This window comes from Pseudoliparis swirei, chromosome 15, assembly GCF_029220125.1.
Source record: "Pseudoliparis swirei isolate HS2019 ecotype Mariana Trench chromosome 15, NWPU_hadal_v1, whole genome shotgun sequence".
NCBI lineage: Eukaryota > Metazoa > Chordata > Actinopteri > Perciformes > Liparidae > Pseudoliparis > Pseudoliparis swirei.
Genome location: NC_079402.1, coordinates 1,946,130 through 1,973,016, shown reverse-complemented (window position 1 = coordinate 1,973,016; position 26,887 = coordinate 1,946,130). Strand labels below are relative to the sequence as shown.

General features: G+C 47.6%; 2 protein-coding genes across 2 annotated transcripts in view; both read left to right on the top strand.

Moving 5' to 3' along the window:
- The first annotated feature begins 229 nt into the window (after positions 1-229).
- sptlc1 (serine palmitoyltransferase, long chain base subunit 1) lies at positions 230-10,469 on the top strand. Its single transcript, XM_056432753.1, has 15 exons — positions 230-288; positions 2,053-2,160; positions 2,223-2,317; positions 2,383-2,476; positions 2,751-2,823; positions 2,920-3,052; positions 3,990-4,119; positions 4,208-4,297; positions 4,545-4,652; positions 4,802-4,897; positions 5,349-5,445; positions 5,785-5,839; positions 8,952-9,069; positions 9,141-9,214; positions 9,874-10,469. The coding sequence occupies exons 1-15, from the start codon at positions 235-237 to the stop codon at positions 9,965-9,967; spliced, it is 1,419 nt and encodes a 472-aa protein (XP_056288728.1). The 5' UTR covers positions 230-234; the 3' UTR covers positions 9,968-10,469.
- A 2,798-nt stretch (positions 10,470-13,267) lies between these two features.
- Positions 13,268-26,887, top strand: part of ror2 (receptor tyrosine kinase-like orphan receptor 2) — a 34,879-nt gene continuing 21,259 nt past the window's right edge. The window contains exon 1 of the mRNA XM_056432748.1: positions 13,268-13,961. Coding sequence (XP_056288723.1) covers positions 13,901-13,961 — 61 coding nt within the window. The 5' untranslated portion in view covers positions 13,268-13,900. The remainder of the gene's footprint in view (positions 13,962-26,887) is intronic.

Here is a 26,887-nt window from a genome sequence, read left to right as displayed (position 1 = left end):
AATTTACATCCTGATTTTCACGCTGACTAAATCCTCCATATTTATATATAAATTATATATATTTATATATACATGCTTACTTTATTTTTATTTATTTGTAAGTTTCAAAGTGGGTCGTAGTATTTAAGCGATGTGAGATAAGTTTGTATTGTCTTACGAACGGACACTCCGATCTACTACTTTTCTCGTGGAACGTAAACGCACCATTAGTGACGTTGCAGAGAGGAGATAAACATGGCGTCCGGACAGCAATGGGTGTTGGTGGAAATGGTTCAAGCGTTTTACGAGGCAAGTTTCTCCTTCCTGCCGCTCTGTTGTGTCGACACTGACGTGAACAGGGACACTCCTCGTGTCTCTAGCTCCTCGTCGATGGTTTCCATTGTGTTCCGAGGCTGTTTATTGTAAACTTCTGTCAGGAAGTAACTGCGGCTCGAGGAAGGCGGTTGACACCCTCTCAGCCAATCGCGTAGTCGCGTGTCGGCTGCGCGCGGTGGTACCGACCAATCAGCGGCGAGAAGGCGAAGAAACACGGAAGTGAGCTGTTCCTTGAACATTTCGCCTGCCGCTAGCCACACAAGTGTCACATCTGGGCGATGAGCTTCGTGTTCGAGCCCAGGTGAACCGGACAGCTCTCCTCGTGTGCAGGTGTTCTTCACCGCCGCGCCTGGGGACTGTTGTGGTGTCTCGTGGGCGATGTAACTTACTTTACTACGTGTACAGGACTCCATTTAAATGTGTTTTTGGTGCTAGAAGACAACACCGTTGTTGTTGTTGTTGTTGTTGAATAAAATGTCCACATCTTTAGTTCATACCAGTCCTCGCGTGTTGAGCTACTGAGGAGAAACTCCTCCACTATGCCAGAACTAGAACTTTGAGTCATTTGATGATCTAGTAGTATGACATCATAGTTTAAGATTGCCTCCCTATGGGGATCTCTATAGAAAGACACGACAACATACTGGAAGGAATTACCCTTTAAATAAATAAAAGCATGAATAAATACAGGAATAAATAAATGCTTAAATAAATGTATAAATACATTATTTATTTATGCATACATTTATTTAAACATTTGTTTATTTATTCCTGTATGTATTTATTTATTTATTCCTGCATGTATTTATTTATACATTTATTTAAGCATTTATTTATTTATTCCTGCATGTATTTATTTATCCTGAAGTCATTTTCTGTCCTCCATAATTTTGTCCAATTGTGGGTATTTATTTTATATATTCAAACGTCTTCCAGGCTCTTTCCTCACGAGAGATGTGAGATCATTTAAAATAATATATTAACTTTTTTTGTCAAAACGGCTTCAATGATTATATTAAAATATTTGACGAGAAAATATGTGTATATAAATATATAATCTCTGCTTCTATTCCTCTGATTTCACATGATTTGAATCCTCATGTTTCAGTGTGATGCTCCAATGCTTCCACTAGTTATACCCCGTGCTATGAATTATGGGTAATTCCCTCGGGCAACAGTCTGCAGAAATTGCTGACTTACTAAAAAAGTCTTCATAAAGAGCTCAACATGTCTGAGAGACTCTCGTGGACACGATGAGTTCGACGTGTTTTGTGGTCACGCATGAGCACAATTCATCCCGGGTGGATACCGGCGGCGGTTCGTTTCCACGCCGGTGAAGCGGAAGAAGGGCGCCGCGTGGCGAGGATTAAAATGTGTACCTTCAACTTCGTTGAACTTTTAAACAAAGTCCTGAACCCTCGAACACTTTGAGCCCTGCAGCCGCCCTTGAAGTACACACTGTAGCACGCAGCTGGTTTTCTATTGGGACTTTCCACTTCCTCATAACACGCCACTTTGAACTTTGCTCCTATGTTTTATTTTTACGCAATGCATTATGGGTCTGAATCGCCGGACACGCATGCGTCCTGCCAAAAGACTCCGAAGGCAGTGGAACATCCTGGTATTTCTGGCATATTCAGACACACAAGTATAGGCATTGGAATGCACGGGTGTGGTGGTTGACCCCGCTTGGCCCCGCCCACATTCACAGCAACGTAACCGCCGTGTCCCCCTCAGGCGCCGGCCTATCACCTGATCCTGGAGGGGATCCTCATCCTGTGGATCATCAGGCTCCTGTTCTCCAAGACCTACAAGCTCCACGAGACCTACAAGCTGACGGAGAAGGTGTGTGTGTGTGCGTGTGTGTGTGTGTGTGTGTGTGACACCAAACTGTCCTGTGGTTGCAGGAGAAGGAGGACCTCATCGAGGAGTGGCAGCCGGATCCTCTGGTTCCTCCTGTTTCCAAAGACCACCCCTCCCTCAGCTATGACGTCGTCACAGGGTAAGCCCCTCCCCCCCCCTCTGAGCAGCGTGTTACAGGAGTAAACTCTCTGCTCTCCTCTGCAGACCTCCCAGCCACAACATCACCATCAATGGAAAAGAATGCATCAACTTCGCTTCATTCAACTTCCTGGGTCTACTGGACAACGAGCGCGTCAAGGTCGCTCATCATTACTCACTCCTTCTTCTGGGGGCACGCCCTGACCCCTGACCTCTGTCACAGCACACACGCTACGGGCATTTACAAGAACTCGTAACCTTTGACCTGTCGAGATTTCCACTTTGAACTTCATGTTTTACAAAACTATTTACATCCTGAGGTCTAAGTGATCATTTGTAGACTGAGCTACAAAATATAACTCTAGAGAGTGTCTGTGTGTCTGTCTGTGTGTGTGTGTGTGTGTGTGTCATATCTCTTCTTTTTCTCATCACAGCAAAAAGCGTTGGCGTCACTGAAGAAATACGGCGTGGGAACATGTGGGCCGAGAGGCTTCTATGGAACCTTTGGTGAGTGGAGACTCTTTCTATCGACCCTCTGGGGGGGGGGGGGGGGGCAGGTCCAAGGAGACCCGGTCAGAACTCCCTCCTGGTTCCGTCCCCCAGACGTTCACCTGGAGCTGGAGTCCCGTCTGGCCAAGTTCATGAAGACGGAGGAGGCCATCATCTACTCGTACGGCTTCGCCACCATCGCCAGCGCCATCCCCGCCTACTCCAAGAGGGGCGACATCATCTTTGTGTGAGTAGCTGCTGACGCGCGTACGTGAGTGTGTGTGAGCGTGTGTGTGTGTGTTAGCATATGTGTGTGTGTAGGAGAGAGCGTGTGTGTGTGAGAGAGAGAGAGAGAGAGAGAGAGCTTGTGTGTGTGTGAGAGAGAGAGAGAGCTTGTGTGTGTGTGTGTTAGCGTGTGTGTGTGTGTGGCAGAGAGCGTGTGTGTGTGAGAGAGAGAGCTTGTGTCAGAGAGAGAGAGAGAGAGCTTGTGAGTGTGTGGGAGAGAGAGAGAGAGCTTGTGTGTGTGTGTGTGAGAGAGAGAGAGAGAGAGCTTGTGTGTGTGTGTGTGTGTGTGTGAGAGAGAGAGAGAGGTTGTGTGTGTGTGAGAGCGTGTGTTTGTGAGAGCATGTGTGTTACCGCGTGTGTGTGTGTGTGTGAGGGTGTCTGAGAGTGTGTGTGTTAGTTAGTGTGTGTCTGTGAGCGCGTCTGTGTGTGCTTTTAAAAGAAAGAAAGACCCTGTTAATATAAGCCGCCATACGCTCTTTCATACTCTCATATTTCCGCGCTGCAAGTGAACGCACCGTAACTGAAAAGACATGAATGTTTATTCTTTAAATCTAAACTATTGTCTCAGTCATTTAAGGTTATTTACTGGATGATTTTTAATTCAAGATTCAAGATTCAAGATGTTTTATTTGTCACATACACACACAGGGTGTGCAGTGAAATGAAAGTGGCAATGCTCAGGAATGTACAATAAAACAACACAATATTTACTGTGTGTGTGTGTGTGTGTGTGTGTGTGTGGGTGTGTGTGTGTGTGTGTGTGTGTGTGTGTGTGTGTGTGTGTGCCTAAGAGGGGCAGTTGTGTGGGTTTAATTCTCTTTTAGTTTAAATGCCACATGTTCTCACTTCTCCGTGTCAACGCGAGGTTTCCCTCCGCTCTGCTCTCGTGTTGCCTTCAGGGACGAGGCCGCCTGCTTCTCCATCCAGAAGGGTCTGCAGGCGTCACGCAGCTTCATCAAATACTTCAAGCACAACGACATGGAGGACCTGGAGCGGCTGCTGCTGGAGCAGGAGCAGGAGGACCAGAAGGTGGTTGCCGTGGCGACGTGGTTGAGTAGCGATGTCATCGCCCCGTGTTTACGTCCCCGGGGAGTCACGTGGTTCTGTTTCTGTACAGAACCCCCGGAAAGCCCGCGTGACCCGGAAGTTCATCGTGGTGGAGGGTCTGTACATCAACACGGCCGACATCTGCCCGCTGCCCGAGCTGGTGAGGGGGACCGTGGTTACTACTGTTGTTGTTGTTGTTGTTGTTATCCTCAATGACATGGAGCTCATGGTTTCATAAGGTGCCCATCGAAGTGAGGAGGACCCCCCCGCTCTCATTTATTACTCTGTGTCTGTATAATAATAATGACAGACAGATAACAGAGAGATGGATAACAGACAGACATGTAGAGAGCGTACACACGTGTCTGATGTCTGTGGTGCGCCCCCCCCCCCCCCCCCCCCTGCAGGTGAAGCTGAAGTACCGCTTCAAGGTGCGGGTGTTCCTGGAGGAGAGCATGTCGTTCGGCGTGCTGGGAGAACACGGGCGAGGAGTCACGGAGCACTTTGGGGTCAATGTGAGGTCAAAGGCCGGCTCTCCTGGTTCTCACCCTCACAGCTGCAGTTATAACAACAACAACAAACAACTACACACATAACACACATATCACAATAATAAACATAAAACAATAATAAACATGAAACAATAATAAACACCGTCACGCAGATCGACGACATCGACCTGATCAGCGCCAACATGGAGAACGCCGTGGCGTCCATCGGAGGCTTCTGCTGCGGACGCTCCTTCGTCATCGACCACCAGGTAACGGGAGGAGAGGGAGGAGGAGGAGGAGGAGGAGGAGGAGGAGGAGGAGGAGGAGGAGCAAACCGAGGTGTGTGTGTGCATGTGTTCGTGTCTGCGTTCGTGTGTGTAGGTGTTTGTGTGCGTTCATATGTGTGTGTGTGTGCGTGCGTTTGTGTTTGTGTGTGTCTTCAACAGCGTTCCATGAAAGTCAAACATGATTTTATAGAAAAAGATATAAAGACGTGAATAAATGAATAAATTAAATGAAGACAGAATGAGGATGACCTCATCACTTGGACTCTGACTAAGCTCTGACATGAGAAACGGGGGCGGAGCTTAAAAACAGCCACTGAGCCAGCTGAGGGACTAGAGTCTCCAGGTGGTGTTCAGTTCCCTGTCCGGCCACCTGGGGGCGCTGTGCTGTCCGTGTTGAGGTGTTTGCTCAAAGGTCCACTGCCCCTCTCTGCAGCGCCTGTCGGGTCAGGGCTACTGCTTCTCCGCCTCGCTGCCCCCCATGCTGGCGGCCGCCGCCATCGAGGCCCTCAACATCATGGAGGAGGACCCAGGTACAGGCTCCGCCCCCAACCGGGAAGCCCGTTGCATTCATATGGAACCTTTTTCTGAGGGAGGTAGAGGTAGAGAGAGGGAGAGATAGAAGGGTAAAGGTAGAGAGGGAGGGAGAGGTAGAGAGACGTAGAGAGGTGGAGAGAGAGAGAGGTAGAGGTGTAGAGAGAAGGGTAGAGAAGTATAGAGAGGTAGAGGGGTATAGAGAGGTAGAGTGAGGTAGAGAGGGGTAGAGAGGTATAGAGGTAGAGAGGTATAGAGGTAGAGAGGTATAGAAGTAGAGAGGTATAGAAGTAGAGCGAGGTAGAGAGGTATCCACTCATCCCTCTTTTGTTCTACAGACATCTTCCGCGTCCTGAGGCTGAAGTGTAAACACGTGTTCAAGGCCTTCCAGAGGTAAGCCACGCCCACCGGGGGGCGATGATGTCACTGTGGGCGGAGCTACGATTAGTTCTTGACGTGTTGGTCATGCTGGTCCGGATGGACTAACACAAGACGTCCACCCAGCTGACCAACACTTCACTTCTTCTAACTTTAATCCACTCGACAAACTTATTGAAAGACAAACGAGTGGATCAACACGAGGAAACTGAACCTAGAGAAACGCTTCAGCTGGGAGGCCCGCCTTTGAGGGAGCCTAGAGGTCGTTCACAGAGACTGGGTGGTGATGTGTATATATGTGATGCTCTGTTGTTGTTGTTGTTGTTGTTGCCTCTCAGCGTCCCCGGGCTGAAGCTGGTGGGCGTGGCCTCGCTCCGGCCCTCCACCTGCAGCTGCACAGGAGATCGCGCTCCCGGCTCGCCCACACGCAGCTGCTGCGCTCCGTGGTGGAACACGTGAGTCCACCCCCCCCCCCCCCCCCCCCCGGGAGACCAGAGGTGATGGTGCTTCCTTGTCTTTCCCCTCAGTGTCTGGAGAGGGGCGTGGCTCTGACTCTCGCCCGCTACCTGGACAAGGAGGAGCGCTTCCTCCCCCCCCCCAGGTGAGGTGTTCAATGTCACCAACTTAGTTTATACGGCCCAAAGGAAGAGATTATTATCTCTATTTGAGAGGGACCATTCACAGTTAAAACCATTAAAAGTAAGTCATAAAAACATTAAAAGTAAGTTTAAAAAATAGAGGGGAAAAAAGTAATACAAACTAAAAAGTAAGTAATAAAAACTTAAAATAAGTAATACATAAAAAACATTAAATGTAAGTAATATTTAAAATAAGTAATTATAAATATTTAAAATAAGTAATAAAAAACATTAAAAGTAAGTAATAAAAAACATTAAAAGTAAGTAATAACAAATATTTTAAAAAAGGAATACAAACTATTGAAAGTGTCATAAAAATTATTAAAATATGTAATAAATAAAACACATTAAAATAAGTAATAAAAGATATTCAGAAATATTTAAAATAAGATATTAAAACTAAGTTATACATAATATTAAAGTTGTAATAAAACTATCCAAAACAAATAATAAACATTAAAGTTGCCGTGGCGACGTGGTTGAGTAGCGATGTCATCGCCCCGTGTTTACGTCCCCGGGGAGTCACGTGGTTCTGTTTCTGTACAGAACCCCCGGAAAGCCCGCGTGACCCGGAAGTTCATCGTGGTGGAGGGTCTGTACATCAACACGGCCGACATCTGCCCGCTGCCCGAGCTGGTGAGGGGGACCGTGGTTACTACTGTTGTTGTTGTTGTTGTTATCCTCAATGACATGGAGCTCATGGTTTCATAAGGTGCCCATCGAAGTGAGGAGGACCCCCCCGCTCTCATTTATTACTCTGTGTCTGTATAATAATAATGACAGACAGATAACAGAGAGATGGATAACAGACAGACATGTAGAGAGCGTACACACGTCTCTGATGTCTGATGTCTGTGGTGCGCCCCCCCCCCCCCCCCCCTGCAGGTGAAGCTGAAGTACCGCTTCAAGGTGCGGGTGTTCCTGGAGGAGAGCATGTCGTTCGGCGTGCTGGGAGAACACGGGCGAGGAGTCACGGAGCACTTTGGGGTCAATGTGAGGTCAAAGGCCGGCTCTCCTGGTTCTCACCCTCACAGCTGCAGTTATAACAACAACAACAAACAACTACACACATAACACACATATCACAATAATAAACATAAAACAATAATAAACATGAAACAATAATAAACACCGTCACGCAGATCGACGACATCGACCTGATCAGCGCCAACATGGAGAACGCCGTGGCGTCCATCGGAGGCTTCTGCTGCGGACGCTCCTTCGTCATCGACCACCAGGTAACGGGAGGAGAGGGAGGAGGAGGAGGAGGAGGAGGAGGAGGAGGAGGAGGAGGAAACCGAGGTGTGTGTGTGCATGTGTTCGTGTCTGCGTTCGTGTGTAGGTGTTTGTGTGCGTTCATATGTGTGTGTGTGTGCGTGCGTTTGTGTTTGTGTGTGTCTTCAACAGCGTGCCATGAAAGTCAAACATGATTTTATAGAAAAAGATATAAAGACGTGAATAAATGAATAAATTAAATGAAGACAGAATGAGGATGACCTCATCACTTGGACTCTGACTAAGCTCTGACATGAGAAACGGGGGCGGAGCTTAAAAACAGCCACTGAGCCAGCTGAGGGACTAGAGTCTCCAGGTGGTGTTCAGTTCCCTGTCCGGCCACCTGGGGGCGCTGTGCTGTCCGTGTTGAGGTGTTTGCTCAAAGGTCCACTGCCCCTCTCTGCAGCGCCTGTCGGGTCAGGGCTACTGCTTCTCCGCCTCGCTGCCCCCCATGCTGGCGGCCGCCGCCATCGAGGCCCTCAACATCATGGAGGAGGACCCAGGTACAGGCTCCGCCCCCAACCGGGAAGCCCGTTGCATTCATATGGAACCTTTTTCTGAGGGAGGTAGAGGTAGAGAGAGGGAGAGATAGAAGGGTAAAGGTAGAGAGGGAGGGAGAGGTAGAGAGACGTAGAGAGGTGGAGAGAGAGAGAGGTAGAGGTGTAGAGAGAAGGGTAGAGAAGTAGAGGTAGAGAGAGGTAGAGGGGTATAGAGAGGTAGAGGTAGAGAGAGGTAGAGTGAGGTAGAGAGGGGTAGAGAGGTATAGAAGTAGAGAGGTATAGAAGTAGAGCGAGGTAGAGAGGTATCCACTCATCCCTCTTTTGTTCTACAGACATCTTCCGCGTCCTGAGGCTGAAGTGTAAACACGTGTTCAAGGCCTTCCAGAGGTAAGCCACGCCCACCGGGGGGCGATGATGTCACTGTGGGCGGAGCTACGATTAGTTCTTGACGTGTTGGTCATGCTGGTCCGGATGGACTAACACAAGACGTCCACCCAGCTGACCAACACTTCACTTCTTCTAACTTTAATCCACTCGACAAACTTATTGAAAGACAAACGAGTGGATCAACACGAGGAAACTGAACCTAGAGAAACGCTTCAGCTGGGAGGCCCCGCCCCCTTTGAGGGAGCCTAGAGGTCGTTCACAGAGACTGGGTGGTGATGTGTATATATGTGATGCTCTGTTGTTGTTGTTGTTGTTGTTGCCTCTCAGCGTCCCCGGGCTGAAGCTGGTGGGCGTGGCCTCCGCTCCGGCCCTCCACCTGCAGCTGGAGAGGAGCTCGGGCTCCCGGGACGCCGACACGCAGCTGCTGCGCTCCGTGGTGGAACACGTGAGTCCACCCCCCCCCCCCCCCCCCCCGGGAGACCAGAGGTGATGGTGCTTCCTTGTCTTTCCCCTCAGTGTCTGGAGAGGGGCGTGGCTCTGACTCTCGCCCGCTACCTGGACAAGGAGGAGCGCTTCCTCCCCCCCCCCAGGTGAGGTGTTCAATGTCACCAACTTAGTTTATACGGCCCAAAGGAAGAGATTATTATCTCTATTTGAGAGGGACCATTCACAGTTAAAACCATTAAAAGTAAGTCATAAAAAACATTAAAAGTAAGTTTAAAAAATAGAGGGGAAAAAAGTAATACAAACTAAAAAGTAAGTAATAAAAACTTAAAATAAGTAATACATAAAAAACATTAAATGTAAGTAATATTTAAAATAAGTAATTATAAATATTTAAAATAAGTAATAAAAAACATTAAAAGTAAGTAATAAAAAACATTAAAAGTAAGTAATAACAAATATTTTAAAAAAGGAATACAAACTATTGAAAGTGTCATAAAAATTATTAAAATATGTAATAAATAAAACACATTAAAATAAGTAATAAAAGATATTCAGAAATATTTAAAATAAGATATTAAAACTAAGTTATACATAATATTAAAAGTTCGTAATAAAAACTATCCAAAACAAATAATAAACATTAAAAGTAAGTAATACGAGCCATAATAATAAATGAGTAATGGAGGTAATTCTCCAGTAAAATATTCAAAAGTAAAATAAGTCTCCGTTAGTCGACCTGTTGATGCGTGTGATTGGTGCAATAAGCGGGCGCCGTCTGACTCCGCCCCCTGTGCGTCCGCAGCATCCGGGTGGTGGTCACCGTGGAGCAGACGGAGGAGGACGTCCACAGGGCCGTGTCGTGTGTCCGGGAGGCGGCGGCCGCCATCCTCAAATGACCACGACGCGGCTGGAACGCATAGCTCCAGAGGGCCGGGTAGGACGCCACTCTGAGGGGGGGGGGGCATCTGGACCACCCCGGACCCCCTGGACTGAGCCCACGAGGGTCTTCCCTGATGAACACTCCTCATGTCCTCTGTTTGACTCCTAATTCTTCGCCTCTCCTTGTTGCCTCATAACCATGCTGCAGTCTGAGTTTGGGGGCGGGGCTTCAACAGGAAGCTCGACTTGACTTCCTGCAGAGACTTTGATCCAGGGACTCGTTTCTGTTTCTATGCCGACCAAAGAGGACACATTCATCTCACCTTTGATTTTAATATATTTGTCACGTTGTGTACACGAGGTTTGTGATTTTATGGTTTGTTTACCACAAATAGACATTTTAACATGTTGTTGTTGTTGTTTTTGCACTTTTTGTTTTTTCAGTCGATGTTACTTCTCTTGTTTAGAGGTCATTGCATTCTGACAACTTTACTTTAAATATATCTGATTTTAAAATGACTTCACGTGTGCCGGGTTTTTGTATCTGTGTGTCTGTGGTTGTGTGTGGCTGTATGTGTGTCTTTGTATCTGTGCGTGTGTGTGTGAGTGTCTTTGTATGTGTGTCTTTGTATCTGTGTGTGTGTGTGTCTTTGTATGTGTGTCTTTGTATCTGTGTGTGTGTGTCTTTGTATGTGTGTCTTTGTTTCTGTGGTTGTGTGTGGCTGTATGTATGTGTGTGTGTGTGTCTTTGTATGTGTGTCTTTGTATCTGTGGTTGTGTGTGGCTGTATGTGTGTGTGTGCGTGTCTATGCATGTGTGTGTCTTTGTATCTGTGTGCGTGCGTGTCTTTGTATGTGTGTCTTTGTGTCTGGTTGTGTGTGGCTGTATGTGTGTGTCTTTGTATCTGTGTGCGTGCGTGTCTTTGTATGTGCGTGTCTTTGTATGTGTGTCTTTGTATCTGTGTGTGTCTTTGTATGTGTGTCTTTGTATCTGTGTGTGTGTGTGTCTTTGTATCTGTGTGCGTGCGTGTCTTTGTATGTGTGTCTTTGTATCTGTGTGTGTGTGTGTCTTTGTATGTGTGTCTTTGTATCTGTGGTTGTGTGTGGCTGTATGTGTCTTTGTATCTGTGTGTGTGTGCGTGTCTTTGTGTGCGCGTGTCTTTGTATGTGTGTCTTTGTGTGTGCGTGTCTTTGTATGTGTGTCTTTGTATCTGTGTGTGTGTGTGTCTTTGTATGTGTGTCTTTGTATCTGTGGTTGTGTGTGGCTGTATGTGTGTGTCTTTGTATCTGTGTGTGTGAGTGTCTTTGTATGTGTGTCTTTGTATCTGTCTGTGTGTGTGTCTTTGTATCTGTGTGTGTGTGTGTGTCTTTGTGTGCGCGTGTCTTTGTATGTGTGTCTTTGTGTGTGCGTGTCTTTGTATGTGTGTGTGTGTGTCTTTGTATGTGTGTCTTTGTATCTGTGGTTGTGTGTGGCTGTATGTGTGTGTGTCTTTGTATCTGTGTGTGTGCGTGTCTTTGTATGTGTGTGTCTTTGTATCTGTGTGTGTCTTTGTATGTGTGTCTTTGTATCTGTGTGTGTGTGTGTCTTTGTATGTGTGTGTCTTTGTATCTGTGTGTGTGTGCGTGTCTTTGTATGTGTGTCTTTGTATCTGTGTGTGTGTGTGTCTTTGTATGTGTGTCTTTGTATCTGTGTGTGTGCGTGTCTATGCATGTGTGTGTCTTTGTATCTGTGTGCGTGCGTGTCTTTGTATGTGTGTCTTTGTATCTGTGTGTCTGGTTGTGTGTGGCTGTATGTGTGTGTCTTTGTATCTGTGTGCGTGCGTGTCTTTGCATGTGTGTGTCTTTGTATCTGTGTGTGCGTGTCTTTGTGTGTGTGTCTTTGTATCTGTGTGTGTGTCTTTGTATGTGCGTGTCTTTGTATCTGTGTGTGTGTCTTTGTATGTGTGTGTGTGTCTGTATGTGCGTGTCTTTGTATGTGTGTGTGTGTCTGTATGTGTGTGTCTTTGTATCTGTGTGTGTGTCTGTATGTGCGTGTCTTTGTATCTGTGTGTGTGTCTTTGTATGTGTGTGTGTGTGTGCGTTCTGCTGATTGCAGGAATAGAATCCCAAATAGTTTCCAGTGTTTTTAAATGATTTGTCTCGGTGGACAAGATTAGCACAAAGTTTACTCTCTTCTATTCTGTTCTTTAATTGTTTTTATTATTTACAAAGAGAGCTTTTTATTTAGTTGATACTTTTCATATTATATGTATATATATTCTTTTATATATATATTTATGAAAAGGTTTTAATAAATATATATATATATACGCTACCGTTCAAAAGTTTGGGGTCATCCAGACAATTTTGTGTCTTCCATGAAAACTCACTTTTATTTATCAAATGAATTGAACATTTCATAGAACATATAGTCAAGACATTGACAAGGTTAGAAATAATGATTAATATTTGAAATATTAATTTTGTTCTACAAACTTCAAGCTCAAAGGAATGCCAGTTGTATAGCTTATATCACCAGCATAACTGTTTTCAGCTGTGCTAACATAATTGCACAAGGGTTTTCTAATCAGACATTAGTCTTCTAAGGCGATTAGCAAACACAATGTACCATTAGAACACTGGAGTGATCGTTGATGGAAATGGGCCTCTATACACCTCTGGGGATATTTCATTAGAAACCAGACGTTTCCACCTAGAATAGTCATTTACCACATTAACAATGTAGAGAGTGTATTTCTGATTGATCTAATGTTATCTTCATTGAAAAAACTGCTTTACTTTGAAAAATAAAGACATTTCTAAGTGACCCCAAACTTTTGAACGGTAGTGTATATATATATATATATATAGTTCATCACACAAACATTCAACAACACATCTGGAGGTATCAAGGTGATGAAATATGATGCTGATGTCACGATGCACCAGCAGGTGGCGCTGTGGAGCTTCAGCAGACAATATACAATAAGAATTTAATGATTACAAGTTTTCTGAAATGTGGTATCCGAACATAGTATATGAAAGTTCAACTTCTTATGAGTTAATGTATTTATTTGTATTATTTAGGTCTTATATCCATATATCAGAAAACACTATATCCATGTATTCATGTTTTTATGAATATAATGTATAAATCAGAAGACCAAACTTCAGGAGGAAAGTTACGAGCTCCTGAAGTTTAGAGAAATCGAACTTTAAAGAGATGTTTTGAATATATATATATATAATATATATTATTTATATATATATATTATCTTTATATATACATATATATATATAATCTCACCAGGAAACTTCCCCACTTGATTCTGATGTTTAAATATGCAAATGAGGCATTACCTAATCACCAGAAGCCAATCAACAAAGCCGTCCAATGAACATGTTGTTTATGTTTATGCAACACGTAAAGACCCTTCAGTCCGGACCCTGGAGACCCCTGAAGTCCTCATTGGCTCTCCAGCCCCCGGTCCCGGCTCTAGATGGGGCCTTTTACGCAAACGTTACCGTACGCGCGTAAAAGCGCGCGTGCGTCCGCTCCAGTTTTGTTCTTCTTCTTCTCCAACGCTCTCCTGGACCCAGAGGCCGCTGAGACCAGCAGCTCGAGGCGGACCCGCGGCCCTCGACGTGTTCTGCCGGACTACACGCACAGCCAGGGTGTGTGTGTGTGTGTGTGTTTGGGGGGGGCGAAGGGGGGGTGGGGAGGAGGAAGATGAGCGCGCTGGTCTGGCTCTCCTCTGTGAACACGCATCTCCGCCGCTCTCCGACTCCTGCGCCTCCTGGACGGTGCGCGTGCTCTCCGGGACCGGCTGCCGATCTGGAACAACGAGAAGGAGGAAGACCGGGTCCAGAAGAGGAAGAGGAGGAAGAAGAAGAGGAATAAGGAGAGGAAGTTTCGACAAAGTGGATACGATTATCTTTTGGTCTCGTTGAGTGCGCGAGCAGCCCGGCGCTATGACCCCCCTGAGGAGCTGGATCTGGGTCCTGCTGCTGGTCCCCGACCTGGGGTGTCACGGTAAGTGGACTGGAGACTCTTTAGGGGGAGGAGGGTACACGTAGTCCGGCTTCTGGACACGTCTCGCGCGCTCTGACGCACTATAGGTTCTCGGGCTCGTGTCCGACACGGTGTGTCCTGGTCCGAGCGTTGCAGAATACGGAGAACTTGCTTGCTCTTCACATCTGCGTGCGTGTACTCCATGCACGCGCACGGCCCCGCTGATGAGCGCGTATTGAAGTGAACAGTGGGCACTGTGGCGTGTTGGCATTGGCTCGCGCACATCTCTCCAAAACGTCGCAAATGTTTGATAGTTTCCAGGTATAGTGTGTGCGCGCGTGCGCATGCACGCGCGTGTGTGTGCTCACTTAAAGAGTCTTTGTCCTCGTTCAGCTTGTTGACATGTGTTCCTCTTCAGAGGAAAAGGTCTCAAAGGGCCACTGTGTCGGTGTCATGTTAATGAGGCGGGGGGAGGGGGGGGCTTTGTCAGTCATGCTAATTAATTTACTGGGGGGGGGGGGGTTTCCTGTTATTCAGCTCTGGCTTTTGAGGACTCACCATTTGGTGCGGAGTGAAAGGGGCATGGGGGGATGGGGATGGGGGGGGGGGGGCAGTGCTAAATGATTAGCACCTTTAACCCCCCCCCCCTCCTCTCTCCTCCTATTGGCTCCTCCTATGATGTTATTCTGACCTCGGGGCCCTGGAGGAGAACACAATGCGCTTCTTGTCGAGATTCACCAGAACATTGTGCATTGTTGTCTTTATGGCCCGGTGCGCGCGGCCCGGTGCGAATACCTGGAGGTTTAAGGCCCGCATGGGCAAAGAGGTTCATATTGGAAAACAATGGCTCCCATTCTGAAGAGACTCCACTCTCCCGTGTGGATTATACTTTGTGGGAATATGTTTATGTGGCGTTCTGGTTAAATCGTTTAAATCGTGTTCCATTGTTATCCATCACTCCTCTTTCTGGGTTATTAATTGCCGCCTGGTCGTTTGGTGCAACATGTCGCAGCTGCTCCGTGTTTGTTGTCTAACTTTCTCTTCCTGCCATCAGGCTTCCATTCCGCGGCGACGATCAAACTGAATGTAAACATCCTGCAGGGCTTTGAGGACAGAAACACAAACAACTCAAATGGTGTCTGCTTTTGATTGTTTCGAGTCTCTGCAGAGTGAGTTTTCATAGCGGAGTATAATTCAAACCAACCGTGAGGGGCTGCGACAGACCACGATGACGTCATCGACGACCAATGGTCTTCCAGTAGGAAAAACGAGGAGAAGTTGTGTTGGGTCCTTTAACTTCTGGAGGAGGAGGAGGAGGAGGAGGAGGAGGAGGAGGAGGAGGAGGAAGCATATTATTACTAATGAGCACTCAGTGATGACTCAGCATGTTGGGTTAGGGGAGAACGGCAGAGCCAGAGGGCCTTCCTCTGGGGGGGGGGGGGGGTGTTGCGTAACTCCCTGTGATCATATCTGAACCAGCTGTTCAAGGTTGGTAACTTCACGAAGAACCTGGAAAAGTCATGGAACCTTTTTTTCTTTTACGGGATTTGAAGACGTTTTTGGAAATCGTTGGAGATGATTGACTTCTGAAACCACTGAATGTCCTACAAGTCATGTCCTTCAAGAGATGTCCTACAAGTTATGTCCTTTAGATCATGTCCTTCTAGTCATGCCCTACAAGTCATGTCCTTCTAGTCACGTGGAGACACAGGACAACGAGTCCTACTCCCTGATGACCATCTGAGTTGACGTTGATTTGAACATCTTTTCTCATACACAGATGTTTTCTAAAAGCGTACGGTCATGGATAATGTGCTGAGTCATGGAGATTGAATCTGAACGAACCTCAATCATGTTGATTTAGCAAAGCAATCAAGTCTTAAACGTCCTCTAAACATCGGCGGTCGTACACAAGCTTCAGCCAAATGAAAAGTCTAGAACTGGAAAGACTTTGATTTCAGTCGTGAGCTATCGGACACAGAGTGTGAGATCAGGCGCTCGATGATCCTTTTGTTCCAGACTGTCCAATCAGGAGCGTCGGTCCTCTCCGACCAGGTTAGCAAACGGTCAACCGTCACTTTAAATAAATACATTGCGTAACTCCCTGTGATCATATCTGAACCAGCTGCTCGTAGTTCAAGGTTGGTAACTTCACGAAGAACCTGGAGAAGTCCTGGAGCCTTTTTTATTTTACGGGATTTGGAGAAGTTTTTGGAAGTCGTTGGAGATGATCGACTTCTGAAACCACTGAATGTCCTTCAAGTCATGTCCATTAAGTTATTTCCTAAAAGTCTGTACTTCAAGTTTTGTCCTTCAAGTTTTGTCCTACAAGTCTGTACTAGCTAGCAGTCCGTCATACTGTTAATGCACCAATCAGAGGCTTGGACAACGTTGACAGATTTATTTACTCAGCCACAAACTACATTTTGGATCAATACAAATAAAAATAAATCCAATTATTAATAGATAAATAAAAGTGTGAAGGGGACAGATGATTCTCATTTGCGGTTCATTCTTGTGTTTTGGCTTTCCACCAGGAGACGTTGATTCGTTCTTTCGACTCGACTCAGAACCCGTCGGTCTGACTGACTCGAGCTCGAGCTTTCCCACCAGTTCATGTTTGTGTGTGAGTGTTTCCTAACACCCTCCTTTCCTGAAAGCAGACATAAAGCAGCAGGGGGGGGTGATTAATGCGGAGCCTCGTTCTCAGTCCGGGGAAGTGCCGTTGCAATCGGCAATCAAATTAAACTCGGCTTAATAAAGACATCTGCCCCCGCGGGGCGGGAACCGTCTGTGTTTTGAAGAAGCGTATGAACTAATGACTTTGTTATTTAGCGAGAGGCCAGGTGCAGAGCTGCTTTTAACCGTTGCATGGCCTAAAGTTTTATTTGCCACACCAGTTACTGTATTTCACCGTGTTTCACACGTCCTGCTGCGCCTGCAGCGCTCAGCTGTGAAGTGAAGCGACACGGAGCCGGCGCTGGACACGCCAGCGGAGTTAGCCAGAGGTCAGACTGCTCGTCTGCAGTGTGTGAGCGAGGCGTTCAGGGCCCTGGGCTTCAGCCAGGAACTTCACTCTAAACTAAGAGGTGAAAACGTGACTTCGGGCCAACGCGAGTGTTGAGTAGGAGTCGTGTTCGGAGTCAGAAAGGTCGAGACGGTGACGTGTTTCAAGACCACTGACCGTAGAAATATAACAAAATGAGTCATAAAACACACGGCCACGGCCTCCGAGAGTGTAGTTACTGGCTCATGTTTGCAAACTAAGGGCACGTGTCCAAATAGCATCTTTTTTTATGTTTCTATGAGAACAATATTTTGCCGTGTCGCCGCGCTAACGGACGTTGCATGTGTGACGCAGCATTTAATGAGACAAGTACACAAGCGTCATGTATAGGAATGTTACGTCCGCTCGCTTTTGCGGTGCTTTATTTTGTTATTAAGTGTGTCGTCGTTAAAGAGAAGACGGCTAACTAAGGCTAGCGCCATTAGCTTAATGATGCTAATCGCGCGCGAGCATTTTAGCACCATTGTAGCGTCAGTAAGCTGGCCTGAGGATCGCATTGATTGTTCCATGTAAGATTATATCGTTACGTGTTGTGTCCCGTGACAGATATACACAGCAGTGTGTGAGGATGTGTAGTTTGAGTTTGTCTGTTCACAATTAATGTAATTATTGTCTAAAACAAGCTAGTCGGACCAGCTAGCAATGAGCTCTCAATGTGAGACAGTTGTGGTGCGTTCACGGCACAATAAAATCCTCTGTGCTGCTGAATGGCCGTTGTCATCCTTCAGTGTGTAACACATAGACCGGTTATGAGACGCGGACGTCACATCCTGGTTTGCCGACCGTCGTTTTGAAGCCTCAGCTTCAGCGTTTTGACTGCCGCCATTTTGGATTCTTTTTGCAACCGGTGAACAGAAGTGGCCCGATGCGACCGAGACGTCGTGTCTGCCTCTGGTAGCGGCTAAAGCTTACGTTGCTTTATGGTCCTTTTGACTTTACGTGGACCATAATTTACATCTCTACGATCTGACTTCACAACCAGAGGAGTCTCCCCCTGTTGGTCAGTCGAGAGAATGCAGGTTGAAGACACTTCCGCGTTGGCGTTCCTCTTCAAAAGTGAAGGTTGCATCACCTTCTATTAAACTTCTGCTCTTCTATTTATTTGCTTTAGTTTGTTGATGCTCAACCTCGTACTTTGTCCGGAGACGATATGCCAGAGACAACGTGTATGGAAATGGAAGCACAACGCGGCTACATCCTGTTTACAACACCTGTAGCTCGTTGTGATAGCGTCTACTCTCTTCCTATTGGGAGCTATCAAAAGAAGACGTCGGCGCTCGCACAATAAACCCCGAGGGGGCTGATGCCGGGTGACTGACATGACCTCTTGACCTCTCGACTCTTTTCTACTTGTGCTACTGTAACATCGTGTCACAGATAAACATTTGAATGCTCCCCCCCCCTCCGATGCACCATTAGCATTACCATTATAAAAGAGCCGCTCTGGCTCCACTGGCCCATCACACAGACAATTGCATTGAGATCATCACAAGACACACGTCTCCATGACAACGCAGTCATTTGGGGTTAAGAGCCCAAGGACACATCGACACGGACGAGCGGAGCCAGAAACATCTGGACCCGGTGGTCCGTGCAACCCGCCGGAGAGGTTCAGCAATGAGTGAGTGAGCGAGACCCGTGTCCAGGGGGAACCTGGAGGGGGGGGGGACCACAGTAGTTGTGGCTGGAGGAAACGGGCTATAAATAGTAGAGACGTGGAGGAACACGTGTGCGGACGCCGTTGGATGACATCATCTCCAGTGTCACTCCTTGCGGTCTCGTGGCAGAGCACCGTCTGGAGACCACACACACGCCACGGGGATTACTCGTGGTGAAAGAAACCCGTAGTGTGTTGACCCCCGACCTCAAGACGAGACCGTTTGAGTCGTGTCGTCTGCAGCGCGATGGCGGCCTCAGGTGACGTCACAGAGCCGAGGTCGGCCATGTGTTGTTGGCGTGTGAGAGAGAGACTCTCCTGCGCCCCGTGTTGCTCGTGTCCCAACAGAAGCCTGACGTCCAGGTTGTTAATGACAGTATTGTATCTGGTCCCCCCCCCCCCGACACCCAAAGGAGTGTGTCTGGAGGACGCCTCAGGGTGCTGTTGTGGCGCTGCACCGCAGCCGAAGCATCGGGCCGTCGGCATTCCTACGTTCACAGATGTGACCGAGAGACGACGGACACGACGAGATCACGCGGGCCGGATCCCCTCCTCAGAGCTGTGAGCACGTGCAGATGTTTCCATCAGATCCACGAAGCCGCACAGACTTGTGACGCGGCTGTGGCTGCGCTCACCGCTAATCCATCCCGTGTCAGAGGACCGACCAACGATTCACGTGAAAACAGACTTTACAAGAAAGAGGATGAGAAGATAATTTAGGGTCATCAATAACATTTGACAGAATGCATCGCAGCCTGGAAAATATTATCACATCAGGGGAAATGTGCAAAACAAAGTGAAAGAAACAACGTGTTTACGCCCACATCCCACGCAGCGAACTGTGTCCGCACGCTGCTCTGAAGTCTCTCTTCTCATGACCTTGTGTGTGAAACGGTGCAGGCATCCTCACATTGAAAATACATCTGGCTTCCAAAGCACTTGACGGTAATATTTGACTCCACTGTATTACTCCTGGTATGCGGGGTGAAGCAGCAGCAGCCGGTCACAGCTGCAGGTAGCGACGCCCACGACAACAAAGACTCAGACAACAGCCACGGCCCGCGGGGAGGACCTTCACTCCCCGTACTTTGCCACCTGTGCAGCAGACAGCCATGTTTTACCCCGTCATGCAGGACGAGCAGCCGCTCTGGAGCCGGCGGTCGACGGTCCGGTTGATATGAGCGGCTACACATGGCGTGTGATTATGATCAGGACTCTGAAAAGTGCTAAGAGAGTAAACGTGTTCAAGAAATAAAGGTAAAGAGAGTCGGCTGTGTCTGTGAGGGACGAGCGTATAAAGAGGCTAAGCCCCGCCCCTTCTTTAAGAAACATTCGTACATTCGTCAAAGATGAAAGACAAAAATCTTTTAGACCCCCGTTTAAATTGTCGCCATCTTGGATTATGGCCGATAGGATGTTTTACTGAAGTAATAAATCCAGTGAGAAGTATAGGGTCCTTTTCTCATAGACTTCTATACAACCAGACTCCAGATGAGTCGCCCCCTGCTGGTCAGGAGTGATACTGCCAGTTTAAGACACACTGTCACATGCCTAGCAGGCAAGATGGAGGACACGAGCTTCAGCAATCCTTTTGCCAAACCCAAATATAGTTGCCCGGATGAACATGTTGGTCAACCAGACTCCAGAGGAGTCGCCCCCTGCTGGTCAGGAGCGATAACGCTAGTTTAAGACACTCCCGCATTGGTATGCACACATTCTCTGACCTTTTTTATGGGATGCAAATAAATGAATAACATAATAAATATGAAGTAAAGAAGCTGAAACGACCACCTGGAAAGCAGGAACACACCGGAGAGCTTCTTTCCCAACGGTTTCCCTTTATTTGTGAAGGCGACAACGCCGCGAGGCAGAAACGACCAACAGGAAGCTCCGGTCTGGTCCTGGTTATGTGGTTATTCCTGGATCTGGGATTAATTAGAGCGATGCCAGGCGTTCCCGTGGTGGCCGGGCGCGTCGACGGGGCCGAACAGGAAGCCGTGTGTCGGAGGCGCATTAATCTGCCGGCTTTCGGTGCGCTGCTTGTTTACTTGGTGATCGGCTGTTAAAATAATCGGAGCTGTGGCAACTGTGTGCGAAGACGTCATGTGTATCGCTCGTGTTCATCGATGGTCTCCACTGCCGTCGAAGAGGAGCCAGAGGGGGAACACATGCTGCTGATTACTGGACTGAGCAGGATCAGAAGAGGAGGCCCACTGGCTGGAGGAGGAAGGAGGGATGGCTGCTCTGCCTGTGGACGCTCCTCCACTGGGACGCCTGTGTTTATACGTGGAGGGTAAACACGGCGGACATTTTGCATCGGTGCTGAAGAGGCGGACAGAAAGGAGGAGGGGCGACGACCTGCAGACGAGCGCTAACAATGGCCGGCGTGATGGGCCGATGGTGTTTGAGAGGAGATGCCGATACGGAGTCTGCCTCCATGTCCATGCGGCCAGGGGAGGTTCTATTATGCCATAAACTCAGGAAAAAAATCCACAAATGTGGCAGGGGTTTGTTTTCTACTCGACTGCCGAGCAGGCGAGGTGAGAAACGGGTTCTCCCGGTGTCGGCTGAACCAAGAAGTGGACTCTGGTTCCGCGGTGTGGTTTCAATCACGCATGACGGGAATGGAAACCATAAAAATATGGATGTGTGACCTTTCAAACGACGCTTTGAAGCTGCGGCCATCTTGGCAGTAATGAACGCGGCCTCTTAAAACGGGCAACGAGGTGGAGCTGGTGGTCCGACCCGGTACTGCATCCACCTTCGACGTGAAGCAGTCGTGATGAGTAAGAGACGGACGAGGATGTGTACGTGTGCATCTCTGCTGTGAAGGTCAGAGGGGCGGTGAGATCGGCTCATGTTGGAGCTCAAACGTCCAGAATGGGTCCAGAAGGACTTCAGAACATGAAGGAGCATCTGGAACCGAAAATGGTTCTTCAGAGTGATGCCATAGAAGAACCATTTATGGTTTCTCAAAGAACCTTTCAATCCAGGGTTCTTTAAGGCACCATTTATGGTTCTATAAATAACCTTTCAATCCAGGGTTCTTTAAAGCACCATTTCCTTAAATAGTTCTTCAAAGAACCTATAAAAGGTGTCTCAAAGAACCTTCAACATGGTTCTTTCAGGCACCATTTCTGGTTTCTCAAAGAACCTTTCAATCCAGGGTTCTTTAAGGCACCATTTATGGTTCTTTAAAGAATCTTTCAATCCAGGGTTCTTTAAAGCACCATTTATGGTTCTTTAAAGAATCTTTCAATCCAGGGTTCTTTAAAGCACCATTTCCTTAAATAGTTCTTCAAACAACCTATAAAAGGTGTCTCAAAGAACCTTCAACATGGTTCTTTCAGGCACCATTTCTGGTTCCACACAGAACCTTCCACTCCAGGGTTCTCCAGCGATGATCAGTCTCTCTGATATAACGAGTGCTTTCACTTCAAGAGTTGAACTTAAAATCAAATGCTCGTTGTTCCACTTATGACTCCAACAGAAGATGGTTGGCATGGTGACAGAACATACGACAATAATAAAATAATAGAGGCTTAAGATGTTCCTCGTGGAGCTCAGGCTGAGAGGTTCTGTGGGACGTAAAAGTCAAACTTAGTTCTGAAGCTTCGGGTCTCACACACACTTCAAAATAAAAGTGTTTTCACCAGATGACGGGTCGATGCGTGTCCTCGCTCTCTCCTCGGCTCGGGGTGGTCTCTCTCTCTCTTGGCTCGACTGAAGTCTCTTTATACTCATGTTCCTTTAGCTTCTTTAGCTCCTTTAGCTTCTTTAGCTTCTTTAGCTTCTTTAGCTTCTTTAGCTCCTTTAGCTTCTTTAGCTCCTTTAGCTTATTTGGCTTCTTTAGCTCCTTTAGATTCTTTAGCTCCTTTAGCTTCTTTAGCTTCTTTGTGATGTCACAACAGTCTCAAAATAATCATTCATGAGAAAAGTCCTCAGCGCCTCAGAACCCTGACTCCAACGACGGAAGTTAAGGAGATGTGTGTGTGATTTGATGGCTGTGTGATTTTATGTGCGTATGTGTGTGTGATTTGGTGTGTGTGCGATTTGATTTGTGTGTGTTATTTGGTGTGTGTGTGATTTGATGTGTGTGTGTTATTTGGTGGTGTGTGATTTAATGTGTGTGTGTGTGATTTAATGTGTGTGTGCAGCAGACGGACACACACGTCATCAATCTTCAGCCTCCGTGTCTCGGAGGTTTTGTCGGTTGTTCGTGAGGAAGTCGTCGCTCACCTCTCGACCTGCGCTACATAAATTGAATAGTCTGCTAAGTGAGGGGAAGCCCCGCCCCCTTTTCCAACCCCTCGACACACACACACACACACTGAGGTCAAAGGTCGTGGAGCTGCCAGGCCTCGTGTGTGTTAGTCTGTGAGACGTTTGGTCACATCATTATGAATCAGGACCAACATGTGAAGTCACATGTTTTAGGCGTGTGCGGCCGGTGGAGGGTCGTCGTGTGAGACCAGGTGTGTGTTCTCCACCTTCAGGGGGTGCTGGTCACTGACGGAGGTCATGTTAGTTATGGAAGCTTCTCACGTTGTTTTATATCTCTATTTATTTATATATATATATACATGTATATATATATATATATACATATATATATTTATATATAAAAATAAAGATATATAAATCACTCACATATATATATATAATATTAATTTATTAGTATTATTGTACACAGTCGAGGACACCATAAGAGGAGGTTGGACCTCAGTCTGCCGTTGGTCTGTGGAAGTATGTTAACAGCAGGGTTGTCAAACTAATGGTCTCCTGCTCCTCCTCCTTCTGCTCCTCCTCCCCCCCCCCCTCCTCTTCCTCCTCCAGATGCTCTCCTAATCATAGCTCAGGAACATGGACTAAATCTCTGAATGTAATATTCTGCCTTGTGGATCGACATTCCTCCTCCTGCTCCTGCTCCACCTCCTCCTCCTCCTCTTCCTCCTCCTCCTCCTCCTCCCGCAGATGGTTTGTCTGAAGGAAAGAATGACAAAGATAAACCGTCGACTTTTCACCTTTATTTCACATCCAGAAGCCTCGGTCTTCCTCATGACCTCCCTGGTCTGGTGGTTCCTCAGACCTGGTCTGGTATGCAGCAGCTTATCAGAGAGACAATAAAATGCTAAGCCCCCCCCCCCCCCTCCGGTCTCATTTAATGTCTTTGAGGCTCCAAATGGCCAAATATTTGAGGGGAAGTGGCTCCTCCCCTTTTTATTTATTTATGAGATAGCTATTGTTGTTGTAACTCCGTCACGGGGGTGGAGTTACTCCTGTAACCGTGACGAGGGCACGCCGAGGTGGGAGGAGCCAGTGAGAGAAGAACACGGTACCATTTAGAGCAGCGGTGTCAAACACAAGGCCCGCGGGCCGAATCCGGGCCGCCGCGTCATTTTATATTATTTTATTTTACCTTTTCTTCAAGAAATTGAAGAAAAATATCCTGTGCTTTTATTTTGAAGGATTCAAATTAAATGGATCTATGTTATAATATTAGAGACATTTTCATTTCATGTGCGAAGCGTGTCTCTGGGTTCAACGTGGAGGAACACAGCCGTGAGATGCGGGTCGGCTTCAGAGGAATGTGGGCGTGGCCTCTGGTGGAGGGCGTGGCCTCTGGTGGAGGAGGTGTTCAGGAACACGTTGAGGTCCACCGAGCTGCAGACAGGAGTCAGTCCACTGAGCAGCGATGACATCACTGTTATGAAACAGCACCGCTTCATTGACTCTCTCTCTCTCTCTCTCCCTCTCCCCCCTCTCTCGTCCTCTTTCTCTCTAACTCTCTCTCTCTGTTTGTATCTTTCCTCTCAATCTCTCTCCCTCTTCCCCCTCTCGCCCCCTCTCCCTCTCTCTTTCCTCCCCCACTCTCTCTCTAAAATAAGTGCTGTAGTACAGTTCAAACAAAGCCTTATCGTCTTATTTACAGTTTAAGGATCTTCACTTCTTTTCCACATCAATGTTCCTCCGTTCATTTCTTAGTGAACACGAACATGGAGGAGCATCAGACAAACACCTCCATCCACGAGGTAACCAGTGCAGCACGCTGGAGGTTTAACAAGGTCACAGGAGGTCACATTAGGTCACAGGAGGTCACAGGAGGTCACAGGAGGTCACAGGAGGTCACGTTGTTAACACACTGATGTATGACAGCCGAAGCACTGAGCACCTTAATCTGATGAGGACATTGAGTCACGATCCGGGGACTAGATCTAGTCAGGGACTAGAAAGCATCGGAAGGCCTTCAGCCTTGAGTCTATAGGCCTTGAGTCTTTAGGCCTTGAGGCCTTGAGTCTTTAGGCCTTGAGTCTTTAGGCCTTGGGCCTTGAGCCTTGAGCCTTGAGTCTTCAGCTGGTCATGTGACCCGGGTCTTTTCCTGAAGCTCTCTCAGTGTCTTGACTCGTCTTGTGAAGCTGGACGGAGATCCAGAGTCATCATCATCGTCTGAAGCTTCGTTCATGACGACATCAACGGAAAGATAGTTTTGATGTTTTCTGTCTTCTTGTGTTCAGGAAACTATTCAAACTTTATATAAAGAACATCAGTCCCAAATATTCCTAGCAGCCGATAATGTCCTCGAGTTACTTCTCTAGTGAAGGAGAATCCCAAAGATGACGTCATCCTCAAAGGAGTTCATTTATGACGTGTTTCCCTTTATTTGACCGTTTTATGGGCGTGGCCTGTCTCTCCAGACCCGTCTGCTTGTCCCCCCAGAGGTCACCATCAGAGACCCTGACCCCAGCTTTATGAGGGGTCGTAACTCCAGGGCCTCCGTCGTCTCTCCTTTCACATTCAAGAGGAGCTGGACGGGACGGGCTCAGGTCATCTGTGGAAAAGGGGACGCATTCCAACACTGAGGGCTCCGTGAGGGCCACCTGGGGCCCGTGAAACCAAACCAGGCATGAAAAGAAGTACTTGGAGGAGAATCCCTCGGCACCAATAGCATTATCATAAAACTTCAAAACAGAGGAGCGTTTCTTCCTCTCCGAGACAGCACTTAGGAGGAGGCCCCCGGAGGCCCCCCGGGGCCAGGAACCGAGAGAGAGACAGAGGAGGCACACAGCGAGGTCTGAAAGGGAGATCCAGGAGAGGGAGGTTGACCAGGGTTTGACTTGTTGAGGCTGGGGAGATAATGTGAGCCCCGCCGAGACCAGAGCAATGGATCCGGAGCCTGAGCCGCATCGGGTCGGGTGCCAGATCGGCAGATAGGAGGCGGTCGGTTGTGTAGAAGCCTTTTAGAAGGAAGAAGCAGTTCTGAATGAAGACGGTGAGGCTGCATTACCACGCTTTAACACATGAAGCATATACTTCTATACAACCAGAGGACATGCCCCCTGGTGGTCAGTAGAGAGAATGCAGGTTTTAAAACATGAAGCAGAGACTTCTATACAACCAGAGGAGTCGCCCCCTGGTGGTCAGGAGAGACAATGCAGCTTTAACACATGAAGCATAGACTTCTATACAACCAGAGGAGTCGCCCCCTGGTGGTCAGGAGAGAGAATGCAGCTTTAACACATGAAGCATAGACTTCTATACAACCAGAGGAGTCGCCCCCTGGTGGTCAGGAGAGAGAATGCAGCTTTAACACATGGATCATAGACTTCTATACAACCAGAGGAGTCGCCCCCTGGTGGTCAGGAGAGAGAATGCAGCTTTAACACCTGAAGCATAGACTTCTATACAACCAGAGGAGTCGCCCCCTGGTGGTCAGGAGAGAGAATGCAGCTTTAACACCTGAAGCATAGACTTCTATACAACCAGAGGAGTCGCACTAGACTCCCAATCACATGCCAGGTGGGAGTTCCTGATATCCGTGTCTCCTCCATGGTACTCATGTGTTCTGGCTGAGTCGTTCTCTAGAGGATACCCGTCCCGACCACCAGGGGGTGAATTGTTTTTCCAGATTCTTGCTCGTGCGCGGCCTTCGTGCCGCCTCGTTGCCGTGGATACGAGTCGGCGCTGTGAACCAGGAGGGAAGCGGCGTCGCGGCTCGTCGGTGCTCAGCTGCTCAGCAGGACGTGCGTCATTCACCACATTCTCCATCATGGCCGCCTGCAGCTCTGGAACACGTCATTAACCACTCAGAGGAGAAGGAAAGCGGCGGTCGATGTTTTCCTCCTCTCGACTCTCGTGCGGTGGATTTGCTTCCACGCATTTGAGGTTTGACTCCGAAACATCGCGTCTGCCTCGAAACCCCTTGAAGAAGCATTTGTAAAGCTC

Coding starts and splice junctions, on each gene's coding strand:
- sptlc1 (XM_056432753.1), top strand. CDS start 235: ATGGCGTCCGGACAGCAATGGGTGTTGGTGGAAATGGTTCAAGCGTTT. Junction 4,898..5,348: donor CCTTCGTCATCGACCACCAG/GTAACGGGAGGA, acceptor CCCTCTCTGCAG/CGCCTGTCGGGTCAGGGCTA. Junction 5,840..8,951: donor GTGTTCAAGGCCTTCCAGAG/GTAAGCCACGCC, acceptor GTTGCCTCTCAG/CGTCCCCGGGCTGAAGCTGG.